The 10,437-nt window shown below is 50.4% G+C and overlaps 1 protein-coding gene across 1 annotated transcript; it reads left to right on the plus strand.

The window, feature by feature from the left end:
• The first annotated feature begins 678 nt into the window (after positions 1–678).
• Positions 679–6,756, plus strand: KLK14 (kallikrein related peptidase 14). The gene is made up of 6 exons (XM_055237937.2): positions 679–969; positions 1,054–1,115; positions 1,987–2,158; positions 4,709–4,962; positions 5,282–5,418; positions 6,076–6,756. The coding sequence occupies exons 1-6, from the start codon at positions 944–946 to the stop codon at positions 6,226–6,228; spliced, it is 804 nt and encodes a 267-aa protein (XP_055093912.1). The 5' UTR covers positions 679–943; the 3' UTR covers positions 6,229–6,756.
• The last annotated feature ends 3,681 nt before the right edge of the window (positions 6,757–10,437 follow it).

The raw sequence follows: 10,437 nt of genomic DNA on the forward strand, positions 1-10,437 counted from the left end.
CTTTTCTCTCTCCCCTTCTCCACACCCCTCTCTCCCTGCATCTCTGTGTCTCCCTTTTCCTCTGTCTTGTTTTCCTCCCACCATCTGCCTCTCCTGTTCCTGGTCACATCCAGCTTCCACCTGTTTCTCCATCTCTCTCCTCAGTTCCTTCTCTCAGGAGCACATCTTCCTCTGTGCTCGTATTCCTGGACTCCTCTCTCTCCGCTGTCATATCTTCTTATTCATTTTCCCAGTCTCTCTCTCTCAATCTCTCTCTCTCTCTCTCCCCCCACCCCAGTCACCGTGTCTCTCTCTCTCTCTCTCCCCCTCTCTGTCACCCTGTCTCTCTCTCTCTTTCTGTCTCTCTGTGTGTGTGTGTCTCTCTGGCTCTCTCTCCATCTCTCTCTGTCTCTCTATTTCTCCCTCTCTCTCTCCTCCCGTGACTCCCTCTCTCAGTGCCTCTCTTCCTCCCTCTCTCAGACCCTTCGTGCCCTTTCCTCTGACGCTCCTCACCCTGGTTTCCTGACTCCACCACTAGATCCACCACCTCCAGCAACTGGGAACCCTCCCCTGCCCACCCTGCCCTGGGATCCCCTCCCAGGATTCCTTCTAGATTATAGCATCTTCCCTGGGCGGGTTCTCATGAACAATTGTGGCTGCTTTTTTGGCCAGAGAGGGGAGGGAGGGGATAGGATCAAGGAGTCTTGGAATGGGAACTAGGCAATAAAAAAAAAAAAAAAATGTCAGAAGCAGGGCGGCGGGAGGTGGGGGCAGGGCCAGCTGTCCTGACCAGGGATAAAAAGCTTTGCCAGTGTGACTAGGAAGACAGACACCTCCCCTCCTTCCTCCATCAAGACATCAAGGAGGGATCTGCGCCCTGCTCCGCATCCTCCCACCTGCTGCCGGCAGAGCCTGCAGGCCCCGCCCTCCTGGTCTCTGGTCCCTACCTCTCTGCTCTGTCTTCATGTCGCTGAGGGTCTTGGGCTCTGGGTAAGTGGCGCCGCTGTCTCTGCCTCTCAGCCCCTGGTTCTGTTGAAGGTTCCTACTCTCTCACTTTTTCTCTGCATTTGACAGAACCTGGCCCTCAGCCCCTAAAATGTTCCTCCTGCTGACAGCACTTCAAGTCCTGGCTATAGGTAAGAGAACGGTTGGGTATGAGACAAGGGGGTCCCCTGGAGACTCTGAGAAGAGATGGGGATGGGTCCTTGGGGCCCCTGGATGTTCATGGTGACCTCACAAGAAAAAGCAGGGAGTGGTTTGGGGGTCATGATGGGGGAGCATGCTGGAGGCCTAAACTCCTAGTTGTGGAGGTGCTAGGAAATTGTGGGGCTGGGGAGAGAGGTGTTTATAAGATCTGGTGCAAAATAAATAAGGAATCGTAGAGAACTGTTAGGTCCTGAGTGGCTCATAACAGAAAGATCACGGGGCTCTACTTGACTGTGTTAGGAAAGAAACAATGTGGGAAAGATGTTTTGTTGTCAGAGGGAAGGTGGAGAAGGACGATGGGGTGGCGGGATCGTGGCATGGGGTGGCGGGATCGTGGCATGGGTGTGCGAGGTGGATGGGGGCAAGTGTGGGGCAAGAGATGGCAGATCCTTGGGGTCCCACTGAGTGGGGACGTTGGGGAAGAGACAGGGAGGTCCTTGAATGTGTTGGGGAAGGACTCACTGGGGGAAAATGTGGCTTATGTCAAGAAGTGATCACAGAAATTATGGGAGCATAGAGCTGAGGGTCGTAGATGTAGCAAAGCCCTGGATAAGGTGGCCATGGCACGAAATAAGAGATGCTATGGAGGTGACTTGGGAGGTGAGTCAGAAAGCTCTCTGTGTTGGGGCAATAACAGGGCCAATATTGGACATGTCTCACCCTGGGTGGGACGGATAGAGGTGGGCGGTTTAGGGGTTAGACCAAAGGGAAGGGGATTTGTCAGTTCTGGAATCCTACAAACTTGTGGAGTGGAGAGTGTTTGCTCATCTCCTTTCCCCACCCAATCCTGTCCACTCCTAGCCATGACACGGAGCCAAGAGGACGAGAACAAGATAATTGGTGGCTATACGTGCACCCGGAGCTCCCAGCCATGGCAGGCGGCCCTGCTGGCGGGTCCCAGGCGCCGCTTCCTCTGCGGAGGCGCCCTGCTTTCAGACCAGTGGGTCATCACTGCTGCTCACTGCGGCCGCCCGTAAGTGACCCCCTCCCCTGTCCCTGTACCCAGTGAATTCCAGAGTCTAAAGCCCTAGAACTGATCTGAGAACCTGGATCTCTGTATAGAACCCAATGTAGTAGCTGGCTCCTGGTTTGAGGTCTCGAGAAGAGCCTGGAACCAAAAATGCAGCTCGGGATGTGGACTCCTCCATAAATCTGGAACTCAGCCTAGGTTCTGAAAGCAGATGGGCAGCTTGGAACCCATGGGCCTACTGAGAACCAAACATCTAATCCAGTGATTCATCCAGAGGCCGCACATTACATCAAGACCAAGCTTAGCCCATTCCAGATTGGTGGCTGAATTCAGGACCCCGTCTACATTCAGAAACTCAGGACGCTACGTAGAACTCAGAGCCCAGTTCAGGACCTACAGTCTAGCCGTAAATCCAGAACTAGAACCCTGCTCACAGCTGGAACATACAACTCTAAGAATAGAGGCAAAACCTGGAGGCTGTTTCACATCCGAGGTTTAGTTCAGAGTCTAGTCTATAGCTCCACTATGAGCAGACTTCAACCCAGTGTTTGAATCCCAGAATGTGCCGGGTGCGGTGGCTCATGCCTATAATCCTAGCACTTTGGGAGGCCAAGGCGGGCAGATCACCTGAGGTCGGGAGTTCGAGACCAGCCTGACCAACATAGAGAAACCCTGTCTCTACTAAAAATGCAAAATTAGCCAGGCATGGTGGCACATGCCTGTAATCCCAGCTACTCGGGAGGCTGAGGCAGGAGAATCACTTGAACCTGGGAGGCGGAGGTTACAGTGAGCCGAGATCGCACCATTGCACTCCAGGCTGAGCAACAAGAGCGAAACTCCATATCAATCAATCAATCAATCACTCAATCAATAAATCCCAGAATGCAGATCCTAATCAGAAGCCCCATGTAAAACCTAGACCCCTCCTAAATTCTAGGTCTGAACTTACAACCCAGACCCCAGTCAAGAGGACAAAATGCCTGTAAGCCATATCTATGCCATAAACAGGTCAGTCTAGAACCTAGAGATCAAAGCTCAGGCCAGAGTCTAGAATATAAAGGCCAGAATGCAAACTAGACTCTAGAATCTTGGATCCAGGCCATAACCTAGAGCTCCAACTAGAACCCAGAGCCCAACCTGAGGTCAAGGGCTAGGGCCAGAGTCCAGAACCAAGAGCCCTATAATCCAATATGAAACAGACCTGTAGAGGCCGGGCGCGGTGGCTCACGCCTGTAATCCCAGCACTTTGGGAGGCCGAGGTGGGTGGATCACGAGGTCAGGAGATCGAGACCATCCTGGCTAACACGGTGAAACCCCGTCTCTACTAAAAATACAAAAAATTAGCCAGGTGTGGTGGCAGGTGCCTGTGGTCCCAGCTACTCGGAGGCTGAGGCAGGAGAATGGCGTGAACCCGGGAGGCAGAGCTTGCAGTGAGCCAAGATGGCGCCACTGCACTCCAGCCTGAGTAACAGAGCAAGACTCCATCTCAAAAAAAAAAAACAACAAAAAAAAAAAAAAAAGAAAGAAACAGACCTGTAGAATCAAGAGCGCAGACCAATGTTGAGAGCCCTGACCCCATCTGGAGCACAGAGCTCAAACTGTTGTCTAAGAACGGCTCATAAACCAGAGCTTAATAAGGAACCCAGAGCACCACCCAGAAACTGGAGCTATCCATGTGTCCAGAACCCGTAGCCCAGGTCTTAACCCATTGCTCAAAATAAAACCCTCAGCCTACCCTAAAACAGAAACCTCACCTCAGAATCCAGAAATTACGTCATAGCCGGGCACAGTGGCTCACGCCTATAATCCCATTACTTTGGGAGACCGAGGAGGGCGGATCAGTTGAGGTCAGGAGTTAAAGACCAGCCTGGCCAATATGGTGAAACCCCGTCTCTACTAAAAAATACAAAAATTAGCCAGGTGTGCTGGCGGGCACCTGTAGTTCCAGCTACTTGGGAGGCTGAGGCGGCTGAGGCGGGAGAATCACTTGAACTGGGAGGTGGAGGTCACAGTGAGCTGAGATCGTGCCGCCACACTCCAGCCTAGGTGACAGAGCAAGACTCCATCACACACACACAAAAAATATCAAGTCATAATCCAGGTTCGATCTCGAATCCTGATCTTAGCATAGAGTCAAAAGTTTAAGATGTCTAGAACCCAGAGCACAGGCTAGAAACAGAATGGAGCCTACTCCAGAATATCAGTTCTGATTTAGAGCCTAGAGTCATAACGCACTTTCACTTAGAACTCAATGCACGGAGCCCAGCACAGACCCTGGAATGGAGCCAAGCTCTCCCAATCATCACCTGCTTCCCAAGCCAGGAGCTGCAGCTCAGCCCAAGAGCGAAAGGAGAGGCAACTCGGGCAGGGTCGAGAGAATGCCCCGGCCATGGGGAAGTGCACAGGAGGCCAAGAATGCTCGGCCTGCAGTTAGTGAGAAGCAGGCTAGACCTCGGGGAAGACTCGTCGCCCAGCCAGGGAACCGGGCTGGAGGGTGGGGAGGAGTCTCCGGCTCCGACCCTGAGCAGCGCTTCTCTTGGGGGTCGTGGCCAGGATCCTTCAGGTCGCCCTGGGCAAGCACAACCTGAGGAGGTGGGAGGCCACCCAGCAGGTGCTGCGCGTGGTTCGCCAGGTGACGCACCCCAACTACAACTCCCGGACCCACGACAACGACCTCATGCTGCTGCGGCTACAGCAGCCCGCACGGATCGGGAAGGCAGTCAGGCCCACTGAGGTCGCCCAGGCCTGTGCCAGCCCCGGGACCTCCTGCCGAGTGTCAGGCTGGGGAACTATATCCAGCCCCACCGGTGAGGACTCCTGCGTCTTGGAAAGCAGGGGGCTGGGCCTGGGCTCCTGGGTCTCCAGGAGGTGGAGTTGGGGGACTGGGGCTCCTGGGTCTGAGGGAGTAGGGGCTGGGGGCCTGGACTCCTGGGTCTCAAGGAGGAGGGGCTGGGGGCCTGGACTCCTGGGTCGGAAGGAGGAGGGACTGGGGGCCTGGACTCCTGGGTCTGAGGGAGGGGGTGCTGGGGCTGGACTCCTGGGTTGGAAGGAGGAGGGGCTGGGGGCCTGGACACTTGGGTCTTATGGGAGGGTAGACCCAGTTACAATCCTGCAGTGCCCCCCCAGCCAGGTACCCCGCCTCTCTGCAATGCGTGAACATCAACATCTCCCTGGATGAGGTGTGCCAGAAGGCCTATCCTAGAACCATCACTCCTGGCATGGTCTGTGCAGGAGTTCCCCAGGGTGGGAAGGACTCTTGTCAGGTAAGGCCCAGGATGGGAGCTGTGGTAGGGATTATTTGGGACTGGGATTTAGGCAAACGATGTCAGGAGCATGGAAGTCTGCAGAGGTCTTCAGAAGAGAGTGAACCGCAGGCACAGAGAGATTCCGATAGCCAGGCCACCCTGCTTCCTAGCCCTGTGCCCCCTGGGTAATGGACTCAAAGCATTCATGCCTCAGTTTCCTTGTCTGTCAGGTGGGAGTAAACCTCTTAGGGTAGTTGGTGGAGTGGGACGAGGCAGGTTGGGAAAAGATCGCAGAGTGGCCTCTGCTCATATGGGTCCGGGAAAGGCTGTGCTGAGGCTTCTAGAAATCTTAATGCATCCTTGAGAGAGGCAGAGACGGGGAAATAGAAAAAGAGAGACACACAGATGTTCTACAGATGGAGCGAATAGAGAGGGGCCCGGTGAGATTCAAGGGACAGGCAGGTGTACACAGAGACGGAGCCAGACCCAGCGGAGAGGGAAGGAAGTGCCCCGACGTCCGAGGCTGAGACCTCAGAGCTGGGGCAGGACCGTGTCCCCAACTGTCCACCCCAGTGTCTCTGCCTGTCTCCCTGACTATGCTTCTTGGGTTCTCTGTGCTGTGGTGGCTCTGGCTACCTGTCCATTAGTGTCTCCCTGTCTGTTCCTCCCCCTCAGGGTGACTCTGGGGGACCCTTGATGTGCAGAGGACAGCTCCAGGGCCTCGTGTCTTGGGGAATGGAGCGCTGCGCCCTGCCTGGCTACCCCGGTGTCTACACCAACCTGTGCAAGTACCGAAGCTGGATTGAGGAAACAATGCGGGACAAATGATGGTCTTCATGGTGGGATGGACCTCGTCAGCTGCCCAGGCCCTCCTGTCTCCACTCAGGACCCAGAAGTCCAGGCCCCAGTCCCTCCTCCCTCAGACCCAGGAGTCCAGGCCCAGCCTCTCCTCCATCAGACCCAGGAGTCCAGGCCCCCAGCCCTTCCTCCCTCAGACCCAGGAGTCCAGGCCGCAGCCCCTCCTCCCTCAGACCCAGGAGTCCAGGCCCCCAGCCGCTCCTCCCTCAGACCCAGGAGTCCAGGCCCCCAGCCCCTCCTCCCTCAGACCCAGGAGCCCCAGGCCCCAGCATCCTGATCTTACTCTGGCTCTGATCTCTCCTTTCCCAGAGCAGTTGCTTCAGGCGTTTTCTGCCCACCATGCCCCCACCCTTGCTGTGTCACCATCACTACTCAAGACCAGAGGCACAGAGGGCAGGGGCGCAGACCCCTTAAACCGGCATTGGATTCCAAAGAAGACAATTTTTAACACACTCAGTGTCTCTAAAAACCGAATAAATAATGGCAATAAAAATGGAATCATCCTAAATTGTATTCATTCATCCATTTATTTATTTTTTATTTTTTGAGACAAGGTCTTGCTCAGTCTCTGGGTGAAGTACTGTAACGCAATCATGGCTCACTGCAACCGCGACCTCCTGGGCTCCAGTGATCCTCTTACCTCAGCCTCCCGAGTAGCTGCGACCACAGGTGCCCGTCACCATGCCCGGCTACTTTTTAAATTGTTTGTAGAGATGAGGTTTCCCTGTGTTGATCAGGCTGGTCTCGAACACCTGGCCCCAAGCGAGCCGCCTCCATCGGTTTCCCAAAGTGCCGGGATTGCAGGCGTGAGCTGCCGCGCCCCGCCTTATCCATCCAATTAATGACTTCAAGAAACACGTAGACAGTGGCCCCACCATGCCCAGCCGGGAGCTGTGTACTGATAAGTGGCTGCCTCCCTCTTTGCGTGTTTTTCCTCAGGAGTCTCCCCGTCCACCCCACGGTATCAGGTTTCTAGACGGAAACACCTCAGCCCTGTAGAGTGACCTTGAGCATGACTGCTTTCTACCAGCCTCCTCCCTGGAGCCCCTGTGGTCCAGGGCAGGGAACTAAGTGCCTTGTTTCCTGGAAAATTCTATGCAAATGAAGATGTCCTCTTTTTCCTAATCAGATCTCAGGTGAGGAGAGTTGAGTTAATCACAGGCTTCAGTTCCTGTCCAGGCAAAGCCTTTCTCTCATTTTATTAATTTATTTCCACTCTTCATCGCTGGCTCTGCTCCCCTCCCACCCCACAGGCACCGACATAAATGGCTTTGAATGCCCTGCATCCTTGGAAAACAAGGCAGTGTCACAGTGTATTGTTTCTAATTTACATGAAACCATCGTGTTAGGAATCTCATTCTCTTTCTTACTTTCACTCATCAACAGCTATTGAGCACCTACTACACGCCAGGCATTGGTCTATTTATTAGGCACCTGCTATGCACCAGGCATTGTTCTGGGTGCTGGAGGAAGCACTGTGAGCAAGCCAGTCAGAATCCCTGCCCTCACAGAACTTATATTCTAGCAGGAGATGACAGACAAGAAGCCATAAACATAATTTTAAAATAAAGCAGAGTCCCTGTGAGTAACGAGGTCAATAAACTTGGGCTGGGCGGCAGGCCCAGTGTGTGCCAGGGCCAGTTCATACGTGCTCACAAGAGTCTACCAGCAAATTTTCAGGAATGTCGAGAGCCGGTTGCTAAATGCAGCCATTGTTAAAAATTAAATTACATAAGCTTATAATTGCATAATTGATTAAAAAAATTGTCAGTAAATACTCAAAACTCAACTGTTGCTAATTATTTCAACTAATACCTATGCTTGGGAGTGAGGTATGTCTCTTGTACTACGTCTGTAATGATGAGTTTCTGCACACGTCTTTCCAACTCCCCAACTCTGTCTGCACCAGTAGCTTGACAATAGCCAAAGAAGAAGTATTTACTGCACTGAAATTGAAAAACACTATAGATAGGGCTTTGCCAGACAGTCATTGCTAAACCTTTACCAGGCACCCTTGGATGGGTCTGCCTGGGAATGACCTAATGATCTTAGTGTCTGTCTTCTCAAAGTTCTGTGCTTGGATACTACAGAGTACAGATAAAATAGAATGTTGTACTCCCCTTATGTTCTGTGGGGACACCACAGTATCGGGGAACCCTAAGGTGGCAGGTCTGGGACATGCACGAAAGATTGCTGGGAAGTAGAGGCTCCCTCCTTTTCCTCATCCTCCCACCCCATCCTCCAGCTTCTGGTAACCACCATTCTACTCTCTGCTTCTAAGAGTTTGAGTTTTTTAGATTTCACATATAAGTGAGATCATGCAGTATTTGTCGTTCTGTGTCTGACCTATTTCACCTAACACAGTGTCCTCCCGGTCCATCCATGTTGTCACAAATGACAGGATTTCTTTCTTTTATAAGGCAGAATAATATTAAATTATACTGATACTAATATATTACATTTCCTTTATCCATTCATCCATCAACAGACACGTAGGTTGTTTTCATATCCTGATCATTATGAATAATGCTGCCATGAACACGGGTGCGCAGATATCACTTTGAGATACCAATTTCATTTCCTTGCACCAACTTACACTCCCACCAACAGGGTACAAGGATTCACTTTTTTCTCCCCACATCCTTGCCAACATTTGTTATTGTTTGCCTTTTCTATACTAGTCATTCCAAAATGTGTGAGGTGATGTCTTACTGTGATTTTAATTTGTGTTTCCCTGATGATTAGTGATAGTGAGCACCTTTTCATATACTTGTTGGTCCTTTGTATGTTTTCTTTGGAGAAATGTCTTTTCAGGTCCTTTGCCCTTTTTTATTTTTCAGAGACAGAGTCTCTCCCTGTTGCCCAGGCTGGAGTGCAGTGGTGTGATCTCAGCTCACTGCAACCTCCCCGTCCTGGGTTCAAGTGATTCTCCTGCCTCAGCCTCCCAAGCAGCTGGGATTACAGGCACCTGCCACCATGCCCAGCTAATTTTTGTATTTTTAGTACAGACAGGGTATCATCATGTTGGCCAGGCTGGTCTCAAACTCCTGACCTCAGGTGATGCACCCACCTCAGCCTCCCAAAGTGCTGGGATTTCAGGCATGAGCCATGGTGCCTGGCCCTTTGTCCATTTTTTAAATTGGGTTATTTGTTTTCTTGCTGTTGAGTTTTTGCATTGCTTATGTATCTTGGATATTTACCCTCTATCAGATACATCATTTGCAAATAGTTTCTCCCATTTGGTAGGCTGTCTTTTCACTCTGTTGATCATTATCTGTTGGTTGTTTCCTTTGGTGCACAGCAGCTTTTCCATTTGATGCAATCGCATTTGTTTATTTTTACTTTTGTTGTCTGTGCTTTGGGGGTTATATCTAAAATATCATTGCCCAGACAAATGTCAAGAAGTTTTTTCCCCATGTCTTCTTCTTGTCATTTTACAGTTTCAGGTCTTATGTTTAAATCCTTAACCCATTTTGAGTTGATTTTTGTACATGGCATGAGATAGGAGTCCAATTTCATTCTTCTCCTTGCAGGTATCCAGTTTTTCCAACAGCTTTTGTTAAAGAGAATATCCTTTTCCTTTGGGTTAAAAATCAGTTGGCAGTAAATGCATGGATTTATTTCTGAGCTCTCTATTCAATCCCATTGGTTATATGCCTGTTTTTGTGCCAGTACCATGCTGTTTTGGTTACTATAGCTTTGTATTATGTTTTGAAATCAGACAATATGATGTCTCTAGCTTTGTTCTTCTAGCCCAAGATTGCAGGGTCTTTCATGTTTCCGTATTTATGATTTTTTTTCTACTTCTGTGAAAAAAAGCCATTGGAATTTTGATAGGGATTAAAATGAAAATGTAGATAGCTTTGGTTAGCATTGACATTTTAGAAATATTAATTCTTCCAATTCACAAATATGGGATATCTTTCAATTTCTTTATGTTGTCTTCAATTTTTTTATCAACGTTTTATAGTTTTCAGTGTACAGATTATTTACTTCCTTGCTTAAGTTTATTTTTAAGCATTTTATTGTTTCTGATGCCATTGTAAATTGAGTTGCTTTCTCAATTTTTTTCTGATAATTCATTGTTAGGGTGTAGAAACACAACCAAATTTTGTATCTTACAACTTTACTGAATCATTTATTAGTTCTAACAGTTTTTTGGTGGACTCTTCAGGATTT

The sequence above is a fragment of the Symphalangus syndactylus genome, chromosome 13 (assembly GCF_028878055.3).
Source record: "Symphalangus syndactylus isolate Jambi chromosome 13, NHGRI_mSymSyn1-v2.1_pri, whole genome shotgun sequence".
Taxonomy (NCBI): Eukaryota; Metazoa; Chordata; class Mammalia; order Primates; family Hylobatidae; genus Symphalangus; species Symphalangus syndactylus.

Bases quoted from the DNA above. Each gene is read 5' to 3' on its own strand.
- KLK14 (XM_055237937.2), top strand. From the start codon at position 944: ATGTCGCTGAGGGTCTTGGGCTCTGG. The intron at 1,116-1,986 runs GTAAGAGAACGG...GTCCACTCCTAG, and splicing joins ACTTCAAGTCCTGGCTATAG to CCATGACACGGAGCCAAGAG. The intron at 5,419-6,075 runs GTAAGGCCCAGG...CCTCCCCCTCAG, and splicing joins GTGGGAAGGACTCTTGTCAG to GGTGACTCTGGGGGACCCTT.